At 41.1% G+C, this 23,473-nt stretch overlaps 2 protein-coding genes across 3 annotated transcripts; one reads left to right on the top strand and one right to left on the bottom strand.

Moving 5' to 3' along the window:
• Positions 1-4,883: 4,883 nt before the first annotated feature.
• On the bottom strand, positions 4,884-11,950 carry LOC105031001 (B- and T-lymphocyte attenuator). Its single transcript, XM_010905160.5, has 6 exons — positions 11,701-11,950; positions 8,249-8,569; positions 8,097-8,141; positions 6,449-6,577; positions 5,584-5,633; positions 4,884-5,396 (listed from the first exon to the last, which is right to left on the bottom strand). The coding sequence occupies exons 1-6, from the start codon at positions 11,777-11,779 to the stop codon at positions 5,043-5,045; spliced, it is 978 nt and encodes a 325-aa protein (XP_010903462.2). The 5' UTR covers positions 11,780-11,950; the 3' UTR covers positions 4,884-5,042.
• Positions 11,951-16,194: 4,244 nt separating this feature from the next.
• On the top strand, positions 16,195-23,252 carry u2af1 (U2 small nuclear RNA auxiliary factor 1). 2 transcript variants are annotated; one of them, XM_010905162.5, is made up of 8 exons: positions 16,195-16,313; positions 16,953-17,040; positions 18,629-18,695; positions 21,346-21,395; positions 21,755-21,853; positions 21,983-22,116; positions 22,659-22,751; positions 22,914-23,252. In XM_010905162.5, the coding sequence occupies exons 1-8, from the start codon at positions 16,270-16,272 to the stop codon at positions 23,065-23,067; spliced, it is 729 nt and encodes a 242-aa protein (XP_010903464.1). In that variant the 5' UTR covers positions 16,195-16,269; the 3' UTR covers positions 23,068-23,252. The 2 variants fall into 2 exon arrangements, with proteins under 2 accessions (XP_010903464.1, XP_010903463.1); XM_010905161.5 differs by lacking the exon at positions 18,629-18,695 and adding an exon at positions 19,786-19,852 and having other exon boundaries at positions 16,199-16,313.
• Positions 23,253-23,473: the final 221 nt, after the last annotated feature.

Genomic DNA, 23,473 nt, shown 5'->3' with positions numbered 1-23,473 from the left:
TGGATGTAACTTTGACACGTACCACCTACCTAAGCATTGTGCAGACCATGTGCACCCTTTCATGGCAACGGTATTCCCTGATGGGATTGGCCTCATTCAGCAGGATAATGCGCCCTGCCACAAAGCAAAACATTTTCAGGAATGGTTTGAGGAACATAACAATGAGTTCATGGTGTTGACTGAAAAGTGGGTCCCTGAAAAGCGCTATGTAAAAACAATGTATTATTATTATTATTACTTGTATATCAGTAGAGGTACTCCATTTGGAATGTCTCTATTGGCAAGTCAAAAGATAGGGTTTACCCTCTTTGCCAATCCAAAGAGGAGACACAGTCCCATTCAGTCTCATCTTTGGACACCATGCCTTCCTTTTATATGTACAGCGTGTATAACTATGTAATTTATGTGTGTTCTATAAAAATACAAACTTTCCCAAAATGCCTAAATACAGTGAACACACAAGTATATTTCACACTTTTTTCATGAAGACCTTTTCCACCAATACCCACACTGTCTTACTTCTTTATCAATATATAAAAGCAATTCCTAGCAAACAAGATCATTGTTTTGGCTAAACGTGGTTTCTCTCCCATGTCTCTCTCTTTCCATAAGTTTGGGTGTATCTTTTTAATTTTCTGTGTCAGTCAAGAAAGGATACTCAGGGTCAATGAATGGCTAATTTATGCTCTAACTTAACCCTTTGCTCCCACCTTGTATTTTGTCATATCTTTTGGTGTTGCTTCTGATGAAAGGGACTTTTGGGGGTCCACATGTTTTCCATTTGTAGCTTTCAGTTCTCGATTCTTGGTCTGCTGATTTTAACACATCAACGTTCAGTTAGGCACCGCATGTGTTTCCTGTTTGTGGAAAGCTCATTTTCACCTGAAAGTACATAGTTAAAGCAATGCATTACATGTATTGAGTCCCTGCTTTCTTTTTTAAAATGTGCATGCATTTACATACTCGTAATATTCCTAATTAGGAGAGCAGGCCTGGCTATTGGTTCTGGTTTTGGTTTGAGCCTACTTTGAATGATTCTATTTTATTCTGTAGCCAACCTTTTAATTTACATTTTAGTTTTACAGCTTCACTTTGGAAATGTAAATACATTTTTTGTGTATAGCCTATGCAAATGAAACAAATCTTCAAGACACATAAGCCTATTTGTGTCTGGTCAAAGTTGGAAGGTTGTAGTACTTCCACCTGAGAACCAGTGGTGAATTGAGAAATACAAATAACAGGAGATTTTCTACACCTGTATTACAAACACAGACACACAGCAGTGTTTAACTGCCCAGTGAATATTTGCCCCCCCCCCCCCCCCCCCCCCCCCCATAGAGCATTGGAGCAGTGGGCGACTTGTAATTTGGTTACAATTTATTTCAAATTAAGTTAAACATATTTCATAGAATTGTTTTAAATGCACTGTTTCAATAGATATATTGTTATAAATAGGTGTTGGCCCTAATAGCCAGTGCATGGAATTAATAGTTTCTGTGTTTTTGGGGTTTCATCCGATTACCTCCACACAATGGAAATGGGCCCCACTGGGGCATTTAAAGGAACCTCCATGTCTCTGCAGGAACCAGGTTTTCAACACAGAATAGTGCCAGTAAGCAATTGTAATAAAGTAGGCATAAGTCAGTCGTTCTCATCACGCGACTGTCACAGTGACAGGTTTGTGACCTGTGTGTTACCTTGCATTCTATTACATCTATCAGCATCAGGTTATTATGCTGTGGACAAAAATCTTAATGAGTGACCTAAACTAAAGCACAAAGTGAAGCAAGTAATGACAAACACAATAGGCAGAGCACATCTGGAGTGTCCCCCTAAAGGGGCACTGCGTTGTATCGTGCCTTTAACATTGACAATTCAAATAGAATAGTATTAGCTAGTCCACATGAAAAACTAGTGTGTAAAGACATTATAAGGACACTATATATCAATGCAAACTGACAGACAGACTAGCAAGAATATTGCAATGTTGAATCTCAAGCATTTGGAACTATTTTGTGGACTGAAAATATTTTGAAACATTAATATAATCCTTTAAAATCCAAATGTCTTGTGGTCGTTTATGCTAGTAGTACAATGAAAATATTACAAATGTCTCCTTTAAGCTAGCCATAGGCTAAGCTAACATAAGAAAACAGCTACACTAAGGCTACCAGGCTCATATTCATCAACACAGCCTGGAAGTTGAGAGGAATCAGCAAATGTTTTAAGCTAATTTAATTAGAAATAGTGAATCAAGGAACTTCAATTGTTGTACTGTCCCCAGCTAGACTATCAATGATGGCAAGTTTTCTGCTTAAACGCATTGTTGTTTTATTCTATAATTTCTCCCTCTTCAGTGTCATGGTTGAACCGCACTGTAAGTTAAAGGTGTTGCTCTAAGGAAGTTTCCTGCTGGGTGGGCCGAGTTCAGAGCACATTTAACCCATTAGTTGAAGTCACAGACCTCAGAGAGGTTTTTGAGGTAATAACCCATGTCCAAAGTGGTTGATGTAATTCATGTAATGCTGTAATGCTTTATCTTGAGACCAGAAAATAAAACATGTGATGTTCTATGTATGTTTTCAGTCATGATCCTGAACTGAAACGTCTCAATTCCTGGATTCAGTAGAATGTCGACGAGAGGTTGAGTGTGGGACCCTGCAATCTTATTCAGGAACTGGTTCTTCTCTGTTTCGTGTGGTTTACAGTTGATATACTGCTAAATAAAAACGAAATCATCTCAAAGTATTGGAGGTACAGATAATAATTTAGGACTGTATGCGGTTCATCAAATAAATTAAATTTATTAAAATTTAACAACATGCAGCAACACACATTTGTAATGCAGCTATATTACAGTACATTCAGTGAACAAACAGCAGAACGTTAGTAACAGCAACAACACCATTAACCATTAAAGAGTTAACATTTACAGGGCAGAGTCTCAGGATGAAATTGATATAAGTATAAGTATAAGTTTAAGAAATTTAAGAAATTAAAGTTGTGAGTGTAGGGTGCCTTGTAGTTCACAAAAAACCTGTGTTCACAAAAATAGTCTCAGTAGTGCAATCGATCGCACCCAACATCGGACAAAAATACTGTTCGTATTTCAAACCCATACGATTGGAAATTAGTTTTTTTTTGCATATTAAAACTCTGCCTGGGACACCCAGGGTGTGGAACCATGACCAGCGAGGGGGTTTTAAGCAGTGACCCTGGGAGGTTACGTATTCATTTACAGGGGCACCACCAGGGATTTTGTGCCCAATGAATATATATCACATTGGGCTCAACATTAATGAATACATTTAAATTAATATAACTTAAATATACATTAACCTCTTCAATTAAATAAATTAACATTATCATCTATAGAATGATGTAGAATGTTTGAATTCTTATAATTGAAAATGATGTATTTATAATTTTGATGTATGTATAATTTTTCTTTTTTTCATAATAATTTTTATAAAAATCCCACGGACCCTGCTATTATGTGCTGCTCACCTCCTTCAGTTGGGAGAAGGACTGGTTCAGGGGTATGGGGATGGACAGACAGAGCTGGTTCAGGGGTATGGGGATGGACAGACAGAGCTGGTTCAGGGGTATGGGGATGGGCAGACAGAGCTGGTTCAGGGGTATGGGGATGGACAGACAGAGCTGGTTCAGGGGTATGGGGATGGACAGACAGAGCTGGTTCAGGGGTATGGGGATGGACAGACAGGGAGAAGGGCTGGTTCAGGGGTATGGGGATGGACAGACAGGGAGTAGGGCTGGTTCAGGGGTATGGGGATGGACAGACAGGGAGTAGGGCTGGTTCAGGGGTATGGGGATGGACAGACAGGGAGTAGGGCTGGTTCAGGGGTATGGGGATGGACAGACAGGGAGTAGGGCTGGTTCAGGGGTATGGGGATGGACAGACAGGACTGCTGAGCCTGAAGCTGCATCTGTTGGGCCTGGCACCAGGCAAGGGCAGGGACAACTTAGTATCAATAGCTTGCTGGAAGTTTGCCTGCATTGTTTAAATGTCAGCTAAGAGAGGAATGAAATTTAAATACAAAAGGGGTAACAAAAATTAAGTAACGTTCTAATCATTTTTTTGGGTCCCTTTCAGTCACTGGCCCTTAGACTCGTCCTAACCCGCCCCCCCATACACCCCTGTCCATTACATACAAGCATGATGGTATTGAGTGGTAACGTCCCAGTACTGGCCTTTACGCTACAGTCTAGCTAAGCTGGATCATTTTCTATGCAGTGACATGCAGTCACATTCATGGCCAGTGGACCACTTCACCTACGGTTCACTTTGATTGCAAAAATGCAATGTCTCAACTCCTGCATGACAGGTGAACCACACAGCTGTGGTCTTTGTTTCCTGTTCAGGGTAGAGCACACGTTCTTACGCTCAGAGCACATGCATGCACAAAATCCCAGAAACCCACGCCAATGCACACATGGAGCCCGCCGGCACGCATGCACGCGCAGACACAGACATGCTTTTAGCTTCACACACACAGGATATGTGACGATGCACTGCAGCCCGCGGGGTTTTCGGTTCGTGCAGCACAGGAAACTCCTAATCACGTCCCAGCACTAAAGACGCAGTAATGAGACGCTGTACAATGTACAGTAAAACCCTAACTGAACCCAAGGCCATAGAGGTAAACAGTAGATTCAAATAATAAAACGAGTCATTCATTTAATTTTTACGTTTCTCAGACCGTGGAGACAAAACGAAAGGTGATATTGCAGTGAAAAGCATGTGATGGTAACTGAAATTTTGATTATTTGATTACATTTGAGACACGCAATCACAGAATAATCCATGAAAAACACAATCAGAGTTATATTTACAGTGAAACTACTTTTCATTTTGAGTGTTGTTTGTAGGTGTGAAGAACTAATTAACAGTCCAAACGTTTTACCAAAATGACTCATTCCACCATTATAATTGGAAATTCAAAGTTCAAATGAAGCAACAGATTACCAGGAAGGAAGTGAAGTCTTCTGGGAAGGACAGATTCACTTCCTTGCTCCAGGGCTCAGGACACGCGAATGGCTGCGTACTCTGAACATTCCTCCTGTGGTTGCTTGGAGCGTGGCGTGGTGCGTGGCTTTACCTGATGGTTAAGAGCCGCATACATGATACCACTCTCTTCTTCTTTTACCACCATGTTGTCATAGGTACAATCACTGTCTACTGGGACAAACACCTGATTGGCTGCATCTTGGACCGGGTTCTGATGGAGGCGTCGTGGGCCCTTGGCAGGTGTATTGTCATAAATATAGTCTGGGTTCAGAGTAACCTGGTGTTGGTGTGGTCGGGGGCTTTGACTGTGGTGTGGTCTGGGTTTTGGTCGTGGGGATACTGGTTCAGTTAGCGGTATAGCTGTGTACTGTAACAACAAGGAATCAGTATTTATTCTCTGGTTATTCGCAAACCCCACACTTAATTATAATGTTCAACACTTGGGACAAACAGACAAGAAAACCACAACAACACTCCGCCATGTTACATAACCTTTCAGAATCTTCAGTCACAGTAAAGGAAAGGAGAGCGGTGTCAAGTGAATTCTGTTTTACCTGGTTCTCTGGTTGTTCCTCTTTCTTTGATTGCTTGGAAAGACAAACACCTGCAATTTGAAGGGCATATATTAACAAATGGATTTAATGTAGCCTTTATTCAACCAAGTGAGTCAATTGAGAACCAATTGAGAATAAGCAACAGATCAATGAATGATTCATGATACATACACACAGATCGATAAGGTACTGTGATCAGATACAGTGAGGGTAAAAAGTATTTGATCCCTTGCTGATTTTGTACGTTTGCCCACTGACAAAGAAATGATCAGTCTATCATTTTAATGGTAGGTTTATTTGAACAGTGATAGACAGAATAACAACAACAAAATCCAGAAAAACGCATGTCAAAAATGTTATACATTGATTTGAATTTGAATGAGTGAAATAAGTATTTGATCCCCTCTCAATCAGAAAGATTTCTGGCTCCCTGATGTCTTGTATACAGGTAACGAGCTGAGATTAGGAGCACACTCTTAAATTGAGTGCTCCTAATCTCAGTTTGTTACCTATATAAAATACAAATCATTGTAACAACAAGTTTGGGTCTTTGTTGTAAATTCATGTTCTTGGTGGCTGACTGTGAAATATTTACCAGAGCACATGTTTTAGGTTGGCTGATGTTAAGGACTGAGGTAGAGGGAGGTTTGGAAAACTATTGTGTTATAGACTATAGTTGTTAATGTCTATATTTTGCTATAATGGTTAACAGGAAACCATTTCTGGATTTAGACTATATGTAGCTAATGTGAGTCAGCAATGAGAATGAACAGACCAACCAAATAACAGGATGCTTGCAAGTGTACTTGTATTGTCATTAATGAACACTCAAATGATGGTGATGTGGTCATTGTGAGAATCTTACCTTTACAACCACGTATAAGTAGCATGGATATTGTTATGACCATGATGACAAACACCGCAATCCCAGCCGAGATGTAGACATAATGCCACAGCCCCTCCAGGAAACTGTCCTTCTGACCTGATGTGACATCTACAGAGAAAAGAGAAGCATAGGCATCATCTCCATGTCTGACAGGTGTAACATACCACCCAATATTTAAATTAATTTAAGATATCACAGATTATAAGCCAGGTGCATCGGATCCTGAATGTGATTGGCTGATATCCGTGGTATATTTAAACAATAAGGCACCAGGTTGTGTGGTATATTGGCAATATATTGCAAACCCCCTTACTGCTTCTATAAACTGGTTACCAATGCAATTAGAGCAGTGTGATGTCATTCCCATGGTATACAGTCTCATATACCAATAAAACAGCTAAGAGCTGTTCTTACACACAACGCATTGTATCGCATCATGCAGTTTTTAGCCGTAGCATGTTGGCCACATACTACACCCCCTCCTGCAATATTGCTTAAATATATATAGTTGTTGACACACATATTTTAAATAAAAGTAAAAACCATCAAGAACTAGTTTGACTGTACATGGATACTAGTTAACTTTGGTTTGGTCACTCAGTACAACACTAATGGGTTTAGATTTACATACACAATAGCCCACTGAAAAAGGTTTCAACAACACACCTCACTATATCCACCAAATTCATTAACAAGATTTTCAGCATATTGTGGAGACTCTTGGTAGCTCTGTGGTAGCCCTTTCCACCCCTAGCTATAGAATTTATAGACAATATGCCTCATCTTAAGTTTTCAGACAATGGGCAGAGTGACACAATACTGAAGGAATAAAAGGTGGCTGACTGAAAAGGAACTTTAGTTTGTCTATAACTCCAGTTCCCAGAAGGAGTAAATAAGGTCCAGCACATTTGGGGCCCTGCACCGTGTGCATGCGATGAGTGGTTGTGGAATAGAAAAGGAAACGGCAAGCTCTAATTTATAGTGACTAGAAGTTAGAGCTTCTGTGAAGGGCGCTAGTCATCACGTGTTGTTCAAGTGTTTTTACGGTTTCTCCGTGAATCAAGGTGTTTGAAGGTTATTCCATTTGGGTCGTACCCAGTTCGCTCCCTTAGGGAACTTCAGTTACAGACATAATCTAATGCTGGATCACAATAGGCTATTAACAAGTGGTTCCAGAAAATAGAGATGTTAAATATTATACAATAACTATATTACTGTGCAATGCAGGGGTTATATTTTCTCAATATTGCAAAACAATTTGTATGCCCACGAAATGGCCATCAGTTGTAAATGTTTCTACCTGTGTGAGAAACCCAACTTGATAAAGAAGTAGAATGTATTGCAGACTCTGCAGCAGTGGGTCACTTTGGACACCTGTCCTGTGTCCATTTCCCATAGCTCATCCCATTACAGTACTTATTCATTGTTAGAAACAACTACAATATTTATTTTTGGGAAACGTATATATGCTACAAAATTACTGGCATGTGGCTTTCTTGAAACCATTTTCCTTGAAACGACGGAGCGTTTGTAGTGTGTCTTGACATATTGTCAATTTATATTTTAAATAATTTATGTTCTGTATGCAATGCATGCTATGGGGAAGTGTTCAAATCTGCTCTCTTACTTGTTTCATTCTTCTGATTAACAACTGTGGTGTCTTCCACATGTTCTGAAATGTAACACCAGATCTTAATTGCAGGGAAAATATTCTTCCATCAATAAATTGAACAATAACAATTAAAATCAAATGGGAAGAACAATTAATCATTTTCTTACCTGTGACAGTAACATTGATACTATGACTCACAGCGGATACTAATGTACATTGGTATAAACCAGAATCTTTTACATCAATTCTTTGGAATACCAGAAATGAGGTCCCATTATTTCTACTTCTTAGCCATTTGATTTCAATGAGAGCAGTTCTGTTGACAGGAATCCAATCTGATCCATTCATTTTCTTCCATAAGATAGATGATGAGTTGGTACATATAATAACAGGGCAGTTAATCTCCAAGTAATCCCCAAGTGAAGCCTTCCATACAGTGTTCCTTTGTACTCTGATCTCTGGGTAACAGTCCGATCCATTATCCTGTCCTGGAAAGAACCGAAATGAATGAACATTTCATTAATACATAAATTAAATTTCAGGAATATATAAAGACCAAACATCATTGTAAAAATTACCTCAAGTATGTGTGGGGGGAAGACATTTTACTTGATGAGAAAACTCATGGCTAACATGGAGATAACAAGAGATATTTAAAAAAAATCTGGATTTCACATCCGGAAGAGTGGAAACACCATTTGAATATGGGAGGAACTATAGGTTCTATGGAACTGAGATTCAACCCAACCTGTGCTTAGTTACTGATGGATCCAGTCTCTAAGACCACCTGTTGAAACCATAAATGGAGAACCTGACTTTCAATAAACATGACTTTTAGACATCTGAATCATCACATAGAGAACTGAATATATCTAAAAGGTCTGTTTGCATCCTTTACTTGACAGGGATCCTGTGAATTCAAACAGAGCTTCATGTTCCTCGGCACATGACAGAGGACCCTGAAACGGTCCAGTCACACTGTCATCGTAGAGAAAAAGGCACAGCGCCTTTTGAACCTCTGCTGGCTATAGAAATACGTAACGGAAGACCCTCACAAACTCCTTCAGATACACCACTGATGGAATCCTCCCAGCCTGTATCACCACCTTGTACAGCAACTGTTCCCTCCAGCACTTGTATGGTTCTTTGGAGGGTGGTGAGGTCAGCCCAACACCCCACCAGAGGTACGCTGCCTGCCCGCCAGGATATTTACTCCAGATGGCGCCATAGTAAGGCACCAAAGATCATCTAGGACCTCAGGAGCCATGAGCTGTTACACTGCAATCGTCTAGGAGATTGAGACAGTTCTGGTGTGTCGTAGCCAGGGCAGAGGGACAGAATAAGAGGCGTTTCAGTCCAGAATATCAGACTGTTAAACTAACTGCCTATCTGCCCTGTGCCTAGAGCCCACAGAATCACACAGTGGTTTTACACCCAGTGCACATACACATTCAGTTCACACTGCTGTGCCATTGACACCATAACCGTCTGTTATGTTTCATTTTATATCCTGTTGACTTGTTTTGGATTTTGGATTGTATCTATGATTGTATTTGTAAATGTGTCATTTTTTAACAAGTTGATTGCAGAAGGAGTAGAATTTTTTGATTGGACTCAATGGTTCTTTTCAGGTATTTATGCTTTAGAGGATAGATAGAGGACAGTCTGATAGTGGACAGTCTTTGCTGAAAGAGCAGTGGGCCAGTGCTGCTGTATTACGTGTACACAGGAGGCTGGTTAGAGCACTCAACCACCTTTGTCCACAACACAATGTTTTTTTTCAACGTCCTCTGCGGCACAGTGTTTAAGACGATGACAACATTGGACTTCATGGTAGGACTACAACAGAATTTTGGCACATGAGTAAATATTGCCCTTCAACCACACCGGAAAGCCACAGATATAGCCACAGTAATATTAGAGATCTGGTCAGGGTGTGATCACTTTGCACCTAGAGCTGACAGACTCATTGTGGTTAATTGAAAGCTACAACCTTGACAGGACAAATTTTCATTATTAACTTGTTTCTTTTTACTGACGCCCTCATTGACTCATGTTGAAATCTTTGGTATCAATAAACTGTGACTAATTTCAATTACTTGTTTTCATGTTGATGGACGGTATTGGGAAATATAATGTTTGCATTACTGAGCAGAAACAAATAAGGAAGCCAGACGTAAGATATTTATCCTCAAAAAACAACAAAAGCTGTGAAATCACCATATTAGTAATGAAAGTTATGAATATAAAACTGTACACACATTAATGAAAATATGAATCTATAGGACAAAGGAGAAATACATTTGGGGGAAAAGAACCGCTTGCTTGACACAAGGTTTACGTCTGAATAACATGAAGTGAAAGAGCACTGTCTTGATTTTGAGAATCACTTTTATGGCAATTCCCTTTTAATATTGTGATTTAACTACATACTGACCATTAATACTGAACCAACCCATACATGCTGTAACTTATTTAGCTTTTTTAAAGGCCACAATCAATTTCTTAAGAAACTCAATATGCTTCAATACCAAGTTGTGCCTTTTTCAATAGGTGCAGTAACTGGGCTCTGTGAAACATTTTACTACAAATGTGATCCCTTGTAGCTCAGTCTGTAAAGAATGATGTTACAACCCCAGTGTTGTGGGTTTGATTCTTATGAGGGGCCAATATTGAAATGTATGCACTTACTATTCAAAGTTGCTCAGGGGTGTCTACTCAATTATACAAACTCAAATGTATCAACTTTTTCACGTAAGTTGACTTATGTGTTATGTACTGAACTCCTTATCTAAAAATTATTTTTAATGTCTGATTTATGTATGGCTGTTGTCTAGTGCTGTGATGATACAAGTGTGATGATACCAACTATTTTTTTAGTGGCAAAAACACTAAAACAGATTTAACTGTTGGTCCTGTTGAGGCATCATTTTAGACCTGGCCTAAAGGCCTAATTTCTCCTTCATTCAGACATGAACTTTCTGTCTTCCATATTAACTATACTATTATCGTGCCATTGAAGGTGCGGACAGTCATTTTCCAACTTTAGAGTGGGATCATGTCCAGTACACATTTTTGCTAAATTTTTTGCATCAATTATTCAGTATGTACGGCTTCATGTACATAATAAATGTAACTCTGGATGCTAGCATAATATTTCTTCACAACATTTGAGCTGCTTCCTGTTGTGTTTGCTTCATGCAATACTAACAAGCAGCGCTTGACTTGGGATAAAATAAGTGCAGGAACTGACAAATCGCACATTAGACTATGTTCATCAAAATGTATTTGTTAATAAGGCATGTTCCATAAAGTCCCAGATGTACCAGATGTCGATTCTTGCCTAAAATTTGAAGTACCATAACTCCTTTCCGAACCGTTCCGTCCCAAGTCAAGCACTGCTAACTAGTATCACTTTAGTGGTATAGTCCCAGTATTTAAGTATGCCTTTCTGTATATTATGTTTGAAATGTTTGCCTGGCTGGGTACTAAAGATATGAATGGATAACAGATATGAATGGTTTTGTTGCACAATGTCCCTGACCAAACTAACGTCATCAATGAAAAAATACAAATCAACTAATTAAAATAAATGGTGTTTTTCCTGAGTCAAACTTACCGTGGACACCCCATAGGAGAAGCCCAACCAGGATGAAGTAAAAAAGGCCAGTCAGGGACCAGAGGTAGTTGGCCCCCATGATGACGTCTAACACATGGACCTTCTTCAATCAGCAGGTTATCCTGGTGGAGGTGGTAGACGAAGACAGCCACGGTATCGACAGACTGATCATCTCTCAACGTGTTGGTGTTATTTGCGTGTCTGAGAGAGACTGATATACACTAGTTGCTCTCTCTACTGCTTTCTCTCTCTCCACTCCATCTCTTTCTCTACGTCACACACACACACACACACACACACACATGCAAACACACGCATAGGGAAATGTCTTTCTTTAGGTTCAACACACAGTGGCATCACTGTGTTTCTCACTTCCCTCACAAGTGTTCGTGGTAAGATTTCTTCCGTGTTGTGCTTCCTATACAGTATGATTATTAATAGATATGAGGAGTGTGTGACAACATTTGCCTTAGTTTCACAGAGAGGTCTTGATTTCATCTATTTCCATAACTTTTTCATGTTCCTCTGAAGCAGTAGCAAAGCTAAAGAAATACCGTTAAAAGCAGGCTACAGTCATAATAATATATCTATCTATACATTTTGAAAATTCTGTCAGATCTCAATGTGAAAATACGCAGCCACAGTGTCTAAAATTATTCTGCTGTGGCTTTCCTGTGTGGTCAGAAATATTAAGTGATTTGCTGTATTCTTAGCTCTGTTATTAAATAACACTAGATGTGAAACCCTTTTAAATTATAATAGTTCCTCTATATACTGTTATTTACAGTATTTAGCTCTAATCAAGACACTACAAATGGCGCAATTGCGCCTCCATGAGAGAATTTTGAGGGCAACAAAATCAACAGCCAGAGAGGCTTTATAAATAAATTTGATTGAACAGCCAACATCATAACATCAGGTTATTATTTAAACTCCCCACAGGGAAATTCAGCTTTTTCACAACTTCTTATGTAGTTGTGCTTTGCTTATTGGCTGTGTCCTACATTTTGCAATGAAACCTGAATGTATTCCATATGTATATACTATCAAATAAAAGTTTTGAGATGTGGATTTCCCCTTGCTTTGCAGCAGGCTCTGACCGTAGCATAGTGAAATAGCCAGGAGAGTAAAGGTTGTTGTCAGACAGCAGAAATTATCCAAAAGGCTAGAGTTGTTTTATACAGCTTCGCACTGTATGTGCCGGCTGATGAAACGTAGATAAATGTTTTCCCATTAGCCAGCAAAAAATAAGAATACACACCCCCAGCCGGCCTTCATGTTTCTCGACCTTAAACCCACCCACGGGTTAGGTCAACATTTCCGTCAGTAGAGTGCAGTGCATGTTAGATGACACAAGGGATATCCTGATTCAGAGGACTCAGGGGCCCTCAGGGGTATGTCCGAAACCCTCCGTTTTACTCCCTCTTCACCCGTGACTTTGCAACACCATCTTTGTCATTACGTTTGCCGATTGTTGTAGGCATGATAATCAGCTAAATGTGTCAGCCTACAGTTATTGTCATCAAGGACCCGATCATATGATTTCCCATGCAGCTCCCTTAGTTGGTTTGATTCTAATCTGGGTCCGTTTTTATCACTTAGTCTGCTTGCCTGGACCAGGTGAGGTCATCTTTGATGAACACATGTTCAGGTGACAAGCAGGTCCATAAATGCAAGTAGACTGTGACCAGAGCCATTAAGTGTTTGGGTGGATGACAAAACTGCTTTTAAACTCAAGAAAAACAGAAATGCTTGTTTTAGGACCCAAGAAACAAAGAGCGTTGTTAGCAGATCTCACTGTGAACCTCGACGGCTGCATGGTCGTATTCCAAAAAACTGTAAAAAACCTTGGCGCTACCCTTGACCCTGACCTCTCCTTTGATGAACATATAAAATATATCTCAAGAGTTGCTTATTTTCATCTTCGAAACATTGCAAAAATCAGAAACGTTTTATCAAAAACTGATGCAGAAAGACGAATCCATGCTTTCGTTACTTCTAGATTAGATTACTGCAATGCTCTTCTTTCCAGTTACCCTGACAAATCAATAAATAAACTTCAATTAGTGCTGCACACGGCTGCTAGAATCGTAACTCGAACAAAATTTTTTGAACACATTACTCCTGTCCTAGGGTCCTTACACTGGCTGCCTGTTAGGGTTAGGGCTGATTTTAAGGTTTTATTGTTAACCTATAAATCAATACATGAACTTGCTCCTGCTTAGCTCGCTGAAATGATCCAGCCATACATGCAGTCCTTTTAATTGTACCTAGAATCTCTAAACAAACAGCCGGAGGCATGGCCTTTTCTCATAGAGCTCCACTTCTGTGGAAGGATTTGCCAATTAAGATTAGAAATGCAAACTCAGTGAAAACTTTCAAGTGTTTGCTAAAGTCTCATCTCTACAGCACGGTCTATGATTAGGTGTAGACTGGCCCAGGGGTGTGAAGGTGACCAGAAAGGCTTGATACTGTCAACCCTTGCTGTCTGATCGCCATTGGGATGCCCTCCCTCCAATGCCTCTCGGGGGTGGAGTCACTGGCTTGTTGTTGTCTCTCTGTTGCACACTTGTTGTTGTCTCTCTGTTGTGCAATTGGGCTGTACTCTGCCCTCATTCAGAGTAGTTGCGGTTTGTGGGTGTCCCTTTGGTTGATGCTTGGCAATGTGGGTGGATTGATTTCCTGCCTGTTGGGCCCTGTCCGGGGCCTCCCCCAGATAGTGCCACAGTGTCACCGGACCCCCCTGTCTCAGTCCCAAGGTCTTACGCTGCTATATTATTGTGCTGGGGGAGTAGGGTCAGTTCTCCTTCTCCACTAAGTTCTCCTAAATTATAAATCCTTGTTGATATGAGGAATGCATTTTCTGAATTTTCCCAGTCTCCTCGTTTTGAACTTAGGAGGGCATGAGGTCCTGGCCCACATCTGCAGAGTACCTGGCTTGGGGGACCTGTTGCTGTCCCTGTCCAGAGTCCTCCTGGTTGTGTTGCAGATTGAGACGATGCCTGACGATTTCAGCTGCCACTGTGCTGACACCTAACCCTCCCCTGTGTTGTCCCTTTCCTTGTCCATCTAGTCATGCTTCCGACCTGGACTACGTTTAAATAGATTCTAGTCTCAGCCCTCACACATTTATTAATTATTACAATTGTAACCTTAATATGTTCACCCGGCACAGCCAGAAGAGGACTGGTCACCCCTCTGAGCCCGGGTCCACTCTAGGTTTCTTCCTAAATGTTGGCATTCTTAGGGAGTTTTTCCTAGCCACTGAAATTCAACACTGCTGTTGTTTGCTCCTTGGGATTTAAGACCAGGTGTTTTGTAAAAGCACTTTGTGACATCTGGTGATGTAAAAATGTATTGATTAAACAGAATCTAAGTCTGCTGCATAAGCACTTGGAAAAGGACTGGGAACAATCAAATGCCCTCTATTTGTAAATTGATTACTTCCCAGTGGACGTAATCAATTTAGGGTTTTATTGCCTTCCCCAGACTGATGTCTTCTGAAATGTCCTTTCCTCTTTGATGTGTGTTGCATTCACCTGTATGGGTAACACCAAAATGAGCAGATTTATTGTCTCCACTTATCAGAGCGCCACCAAAACACTTTTATAAAGATCCCTCCTTTAATAAATTAACTATTTACTCACCTGATTCTACTTAACTATTTGATTTAACATGCAACTTGGGGTTGACTTATTTTTGCACCTGCATTTCCTTTTTAATTTAGTTATTTTACTACACAAATGACTATAACATATGTAATTGGAAACTGTAAACCTAAAATACTGGTTTTGATTAAAGATTTCATGGTGAACACCAAAACATAGAGTGGCACAAAAGGGTTCACATGCTTACAAACAGTAATGTATATCCATAATCATTTTTAAAATAAAAAATGTCGAAGGTTATGACTAAATATTGTTAACTTAAGGAAGTAGAAGTGTGTGTGTGTGTGTGTAGCCAAATACAGGAATTGGCTACAGTGAAGAGTCAGTCATTTTAAGTTCCAATAAGTTCATATAAACGAGAACTTCCTATGGATCATCAATGCCACCAATGTTGTGGAGAGGAGACAGCATTTCCAACAGCAAGGCCCTATCCAACATGTGGTTAAAATGGCTTAGTCCATTTAGTGCATTGTCAACAGCAAGGCCCTATACAACATGTGGTTAAAATGGCCTAGTGCAATTTTCAAGAGACATCTGTTCTGATCAATATTGCAGCGGGGAGAGGGGACTGCATTTCCAACAGCAAGGCCCTATACAACATGTGGTTAAAATGGTGCATCATGCCAGTTTCATAAGCGTACAGGAGAGATGTTGAGTGAAAAAAATGTGAGTCCATTGAAGACTTGTGTGATACTGTCTAAATCAATGTAAAACAATTATACAAATGTGACAACGTACACGCCATCTACACAAAAGCGCTTAGAGCTTATCCACTTGAAATGGGGGAACGGTCAAGAACGTGCGCAGAGGAAATCACGAAGAACACAACTTCTATCGCGATCAAAAAAGCGGCAAGTGTTGAATACGTGACGTAGACCACAGTTTTGTTGACGAACCGAAGATGGCGGAGTACCTGGCCTCCATTTTCGGTACAGAGAAAGACAAGTAAGTTATTTCGTATTTTTGTGAAATTGCTGTAATAAGTTTGCTTGTAACGCGTGTAATCTGCAAAACGTATACGTTTTAATGCAACAAACTTTCTGTTTGCTAACAAGTACGACTAATTCTGCACCCGTGGCTTCTCATTCAGTTTTGTGGCTAGCTCGCTTATTACTAGCGTAGCTTCCTGTAGTAGGCTTGCTAACTTGCTTGAATGGAGGCGGCGGCTCGGTTTGAAAATGTGGCATGTGCTGTGCCGCGGTAGTCTGGCCGATTGGAAGCTCTAGCTATTAACTAAACCAGTATTGGTTTTCTGGATGAATCAAGTATAATTCGTGTTTTACAAGTCATTGGTTAGATTACTAGCTTTTTGTGTAACCGTAATGTTTAGCTCGTTGGCTAATAATGATCCGCTAACTAGCGTGCTAGCTAGCTACGTTAGCTATCTTCATCTCTTAGCATTGTCTCGAGTCGAGAAGACTCCAGACGGCTAAGTAGGTGGGCTAACTGCCCGACCACATAATTTTGAACCGTTTCTTCTCTATTGTTGATAAACCGCTAATTAACACGTAAACGTAAGCGGGATCCCAACTAGTTAACAACATATAATGTTAATATGTCGATTTCTTTTCCGTAATCTTCCAGGGTCAATTGTTCATTCTACTTTAAAATTGGAGCGTGCAGACATGGGGACCGCTGCTCCAGGTTGCACAACAAGCCAACTTTTAGCCAGGTAAGGAAATGCAATAGTCTACCAAGGCGTACATATGTATTATTAATATTATCCTATTACCAGTTTAATATAAGGTAATCGCCCAATTTGACTATTAAAGCCCACTCATATGTATCCACGTTTTTATTAATAGTTAGCAGTACTGATTTTACTCACGTTTATTTGTATGGGGATGGTTTCTGTATTATGTTCCTTTAAATATTTTGTAGGATGTGTGGTCATTAATTGAAACATGGGAAGTTGATATCATAAACATCTGTTCGTTTGCAACGTTCCTTCTGAATCTCTTTGCTCCTTTACACATTGGGCTTCTGTTACTGAAGACTGTATCTACAAAAAGCATGTTTACTAGCTTCCTGGTTTACATGTCCTAAAAATGTCTCCTCAGTCCATGACCTGGAATGCTATATCAGCCTGTACTGATTAGAAAAAGGGTTTCTAAAATAAACATTAGATTCTGTATTTCTGAACCTTTCTCTCAACTCTGCATTGTATTGTCCATGCAAAAGTACTGTACCATCCCAGATGGCAATGCATCTTTTGGGATGTGGTGAATTTGGTATATATACTTCACCACCTCCCATGCTCAGTATTTAATTACTGAGAATGCCCTGATGCACATGCTCAGTAATAAAATAACCTATTTCATTTATAACAATCATTATTGATTTGGAATTGCTTTGTAATGGGTCAAGAAAATACTGGATGTGGTCTTCAATAATGGAACCCCATTGAGTGCGGGCTTTTTGTAGTGACGATTGTTTTTGTTTCCCTGTTAACGTATGTACGTACTGCAATTACACTAATGTTGAAAACCCATTGGTTCTGCATCTGTGAGTAGATATTTGCATAGTAAATATGTAGTAAATGCCTTAATGTTTGCTTCTTTTGCACTAACCTTGTGTACGTTTGCATTTCAGATTCCACGATTGCCTTAGCTACAGAAGTGTATAACAAGTTGATTCATTCCTTTTCAGCGTTTTGTTTTGTTTGAAGATAGTCGGAAGGGAGTCAATATAAGTCAGATGTGAAGCAACTGTTGTTGGGATGGATAATGCTGTTTCCATTATACCTGACAGACGGCACAACCTCAATGCGTTGTAGTGTTGACCTAATGTTAAAATCGTTTCACCCAGCTCCATAGTTCTGACTCTACACACACTTACACGAACACGCGCCCAAAATGATCCCATCATTTAATGACTGCTTGCCTGGCTCTGGCCTTTGATAGAAACGCTAGCAGCTCAATTCCCCTGCCCTTGTGCTTCATTAAACAGCCCAGCCACTTCACATTAACCGATTGAATCAGAATCTCAAACCATAGGTTTTTCAACTTAGGTTAGAATGGCACGTGGCCTTAAGCCGCAAGAAACGACGCAACGTTTTTCTGACGCCCCGGTTTGGATGGTCATCCGCCATACCAACTTATACACTTCTCTGTAAATCAGTTCATAGATTCTAAGACATTTAACTCCCAGTAAACCTAATAACATTTTTACATCAATATTAAGGGAGCTAGATTCATTTGGAATTTCACTTGAATTTCATTTGATGATTTATCTCTTCTATTCTTTTTATCCCCCTGCAGACCATCTTGATTCAAAACATCTACCGTAACCCCCAAAACAGTGCACAGACGGCCGACGCCTCTCGCTGTAAGTCCAAAGATCTGTTAGCCTCAGGGGTTCAGAAAAACCACCCCCCTCCCAATCCAAATATAGGTCACGTAGCAGCCGAGCTGTGAGGGACGGCCTCAGCACTGTCAGAAGGGAGCCCAACATCACAGTACCTCTCACACTTAAGCTAGCGCAACTGCTTTTCTCCACGCTAAATAGGCAATGAGTAAATCACTTAAACACCATCTCCGCCATCAAAATGTTCTGCCCCAGTCTCCGCGCACTCTTGTCCCTAAGCTCTCACCCATCATAACAAACACATAGTCTATCCGGCCTGAACGCTGCTGTGCTAAGAGAATGAATCACAAACAGAGCTCCACGATTGGTATTCAGCGACTTCCAAGCTGTCGGTGAGTGTAGTTGTAACTGCCGTGTGAGCAGTACCCAGTGTTGAGCCCTGTCTATCAGAGCTGAAGGCTAGCCTCTCACACAGGTAGGTATGTATGGCTGGGGACTCTCACAGGGGAGCGACTGTCTGTGTGTCTGTGCCACTGTTCTGTCCTCTTCTGCTGACTTTGACTTCTGTTTCCAAACAAGGATCTCAGCACCAGCCAAACACTGCCTTGTCTCCCTTATTTCGCAGATGGCTTCAAATGGGCCTGGTAGATGGGTTTTTGTACTGAGCACTTTCTTTGGGATATTGGTTCAATTGATCGACTAGCCAGCTGGTTCAGTTTCTCCGGCCTTCAAATGAACAGACTACTTTTCCAGGGGCACTTTGCGTTATGTTATTGGCGTTTAGACTGGCTGGTTCTGAGCTCCTTGTGTTTGCAGCCTCCTGTGACGTCTCTGGGCAGGAGAGAGACGGTCGCCTTCTCTTTCAGCGTTTCAGATTGCGACAATCGCTATCTCCGGTTCAGAGCCGAGTTCTGTAGTTGAGGGCTTGGGGGACTTGATTGCTGCCGATTGCAGCTAGACCCACAAAGCCAGTCGTGGTATCCAATGTGTAAACTGGGGAACTCTGACCCGAAGAAACATTACACATCATCTAATTTTAAGTTTGCTTCCCCCCCCATACCCTTATTTCTGCTTGACCTGTATCACAAAAAATGTACGTTTTGTATTTCAGACTATTGCCCTCTTGAACATTTACCGTAACCCTCAAAACACTGCCCAGTCTGCCGATGGTTTACGCAGTAAGTTCCCCCTACGTTTGCAGGGCCCTGCGACATCGACTGCTTTTTTACTATCCGTGTATCTGGTGTTCACACACCTGCCTTCAGTACACTGCAACTACACCGTGTGCCAGGAAACTGCAGCCATATCTTAAGCTAGAATGTTCCTGGAATATGTTTTTGGTAGTCTAGACAAGAATTCAATTTGGCCAGCGCTACGTTGCTGTATTACGATTGGCTCCCTGGATCCTAAAATGTACATTGTTTTTCCTCAGAGGCACCAGTCAAATCCTAATGTTATTTAGCACATTCACTGAATACAAGCGTACTGTGCTAATGTGATGTAATGGGTTCAGTGTAGTTTATTCTGTATTGCCTTCCCTATTACATTCAAGAACGCTAGTTCATATGAAAGAGTTAATAAATGTCTGTTTTGCTTATTTTCTTTTTAGTTTTTTTTTTTTTTTTTTAGAGGAAAAAGCCAGGGATGTATTATTTCCGCCAACTAAATTTTGTTGCAATACTTTCGTCAAAGAGTTTTTACTTGACAAATCCAGGTATGTCCTGCCCTGTCTTGTCAAAAAGGGCAGAACAGGGAGGGACTTAGCTGAACTTGTCCAATAGGAACATTTTAACTAAACTTTAACGGAAAAAATGCACCCCTGTTTTTCCCCATTAACTCTGATTAGCATACACTGGCTAGGTGTCAGGTTTATACATTTGCATAACGTAGGTCCTTTTGTTTCATATGAGTTAATGTGTCACACTGGGATTATTTTGACTCTTGCATGGGTATGCCAAGGAGATCCATCTGAAGTGAGGGTCTGTTCTGTCCTTTCCTTGATGTTGTTTGTTATGGAGAAAATACATGTAAAATGCTTTAGCTGTAAAATATAGTTTGACGACATGATCTTATTCGTGTTAAATGACTGTGAAGGATAGTTAGTCCAAGTACCAAAAGGAATGGAAAACTTGAAGTAAATCTTCTTCCTTTTTTTTTTAAACTCCACCATGTAATGGTTTCAGGCGGAGGAGATTTTATTTTTTAATGGCGCACACTGTTCTTGCAATTCACCTATCTTCCACATGGGGGTGCAATCCCACATGTAATGTCTTTAACCTGTGTGTTAGTATCATGGCTTAGCTTGCTGTTTCTTCCTGAAGTCATGGGTGTACAGCTGGGGGATATGGACAATGACCCTATCATGCTAAATTTATTGAGATATCACAAATGATAGAACGATGTTCAACCGTAGCTGGCTATTTTATTATTACCTTTGGAACTCTTGGTACTATGTAGTAGCTAGAAATAGCCACTTTAACTTGTTTAAAATCATGCTTATTTTAGTTCAAACTTAATTTCCCTGCTATTTGTATCTGTCTACGATAAGTGGTTGGTATCAACCAGTTTTTAGCGTATTGTCCCAGCTCTACATGCCCTGGTGCCCATGCTCAGTGAATCTGTTCCGCCTCCCCCTGCTGGTGTGTGACCTCTGATCTGTTCGTCTTTGCAGGTGCTGTCAGCGATGTGGAGATGCAAGAGCACTATGACGAGTTCTTTGAGGTGAGTGACCGCGGCACGCCGGCAACCTTTTGACCCTTTTCTTCTCTGCCACCTGTGAACTTCCACGTTTTCTCTCGCCTTGTTGGTTACACAAACGGGAACCGGTCCGCTGTGCTAATATTGACTGTTGGATGATGTCAAAAGGCCAGTGTCAGTACCAGCGAGGTCAACAGGAAAGTCTGTCAGCTGTGTGCCAGTTGGTTTGACCTGCAGCCATGTGCCCTCCTGTAGTATTAGGTCAGATAATGTCATGAGCTGACGGTTTTTACATCGGCGCCAAAGTGACAGTTTGAGCGATGTCCATCGTTCGTGAAATGTTTTCTCACCCATCCGTCCATCCCCATCTTGTTGCTCTCCAGGAGGTCTTCACAGAGATGGAGGAGAAGTACGGCGAGGTGGAGGAGATGAACGTTTGTGACAACCTGGGTGACCATCTGGTCGGCAATGTCTATGTGAAGGTGAGTGCCGGAGAACCAGCCGTGTTTGAACTTCTCTTGAGTTTTTCCGAGAAGTTTTGAAACCTCGTGGATTTTTCCGGTCTCTCGTTGTTGATGTCTCCTGTGTCTCATGGCCATTCGTGTGCACAGTTCCGCAGGGAAGAGGATGCAGAGAAAGCCGTGATGGACCTGAACAACCGCTGGTTCAACGGTCAGCCCGTCCACTCGGAGCTCTCCCCTGTCACTGACTTCAGAGAAGCCTGCTGTCGCCAGTATGAGATGGGGTCAGTGTTGCACTCCTGTCTCCCACACCCTGTTTTATCCATGATAGATTCACATGATTGATTTAAAAGGGCCTTGTCCAAATCCAGTATAGGAGCTGTTTCTGTAGCTCCAGGCAGGACAAAGCCTAGATGTGGCCCTTGATGGTTTACAAGACATGCTTTATCTGGTATCTTGTTTACTGTCTTTTTACCAATCATTCACTCATATCCAGGGTGACTTACAGTAGTGAGTCCATACCCTTTTGCATACATTTTGCATTTCCACAACCGTCCTACTCTGTACCAATAACCACTACTTCATTCCATCAAATCTGTTTAAAGAATTTGCCTGGAGATGTTTGTTTCCAACTCTTGTTTGTAAGGCCTTTGTTCTTCAATTGCAACAGTCCATTCTTTGAAAGTTGAACTGTTGGTGAACTTGAGCCAAAGAGAAAATAATGTAGCTAGTCTTTTGCTTTGAAGTGCTGGGGGGTTTGCTGGTGTTATTCAGTGGATACATTTGGTCATTGAGGCTATAACCCCCTGATGCCTTCCGTTCACAGGGAGTGCACCCGTGGTGGCTTCTGCAACTTCATGCACCTGAAGCCCATCTCCCGGGAACTCCGCCGGGAGCTGTATGGACGCCGCAGAAAAGGGTAGGAAATACTCCTTTCACAGGGTTATCTCTCTTACTGTTGGATGTGATGAATCCAAGGAATGACTTGAGTAGTTCACTTAACAAAATGCCTGTTTTAGAGCTGAGGTCTGGGTGGTTTCGGGACTGTTGGGGTTTCAGCTTCTTGTTTGTCCGTGTGTAGCAGGGGAGGTGGTGGACACCGCTCCCGTTCGCGGTCCCGGGAAAGGCGTTCTCGCTCTCGGGACCGCGGCCGTGGTGGAGGCGGCGATCGGGGTGGCGGACGGGACCGTGAGAAGCGGAGGTCCAGGGACCGGGAACGTTCTGGAAGATTTTAAGATGAGCCAAGACCTAACCTGCCCCTCCCGTCACCTTTTCCCCTGTCTGACCTCTCCCTCCTTGATGAAAAATATGTGTGAAATGTTGGAATCGTCGTTGAGTTCGTTTTTCTTTTATCCCTTTTTTTTAAAGACACAAATACAAGCTTAAGTTGCTTTCTCAATAAAACAAACTTTGTAGTGATTCTCTTCTGGGTCCTCTTTCATTGCTTCAGTTGGTCAGTGATTCGTCAGTTGCACTCTAGCTGTGGGGAGAATGAAAGGGTTTATGACATAGGCAATGATCTTAGTACATACACATAGTTAAACAGCTGTTATGTAATGCCAGTTGTAAGGTCTGGGTATGTATGACTACTACTGGAACTGTCACTTATTTTTCTCCTTAATTTTGGGATACCCAACTTGC

This window comes from Esox lucius, chromosome 22, assembly GCF_011004845.1.
Source record: "Esox lucius isolate fEsoLuc1 chromosome 22, fEsoLuc1.pri, whole genome shotgun sequence".
NCBI lineage: Eukaryota > Metazoa > Chordata > Actinopteri > Esociformes > Esocidae > Esox > Esox lucius.
The sequence above is the reverse complement of the archived record's forward strand: the minus strand, read 5'-3'. Positions and strand labels throughout refer to the sequence as shown.

What these genes read in the sequence shown, in the direction of transcription:
- u2af1 (XM_010905162.5), top strand. Translation starts at nt 16,270, where the DNA reads ATGGCGGAGTACCTGGCCTCCATTTTCGGTACAGAGAAAGACAA. An exon ending in TTCGGTACAGAGAAAGACAA is followed by an intron (nt 16,314 to 16,952) that starts GTAAGTTATTTC and finishes GTAATCTTCCAG; the next exon opens with GGTCAATTGTTCATTCTACT. An exon ending in ACTATGACGAGTTCTTTGAG is followed by an intron (nt 21,396 to 21,754) that starts GTGAGTGACCGC and finishes GTTGCTCTCCAG; the next exon opens with GAGGTCTTCACAGAGATGGA.
- LOC105031001 (XM_010905160.5), bottom strand. Translation starts at nt 11,779, where the DNA reads ATGGGGGCCAACTACCTCTGGTCCCTGACTGGCCTTTTTTACTTCATC. An exon ending in TAATCAGAAGAATGAAACAA is followed by an intron (nt 6,578 to 8,096) that starts GTAAGAGAGCAG and finishes TTTTCTCTGTAG; the next exon opens with ATGTCACATCAGGTCAGAAG. An exon ending in ACTTATACGTGGTTGTAAAG is followed by an intron (nt 5,634 to 6,448) that starts GTAAGATTCTCA and finishes TTCAAATTGCAG; the next exon opens with GTGTTTGTCTTTCCAAGCAA.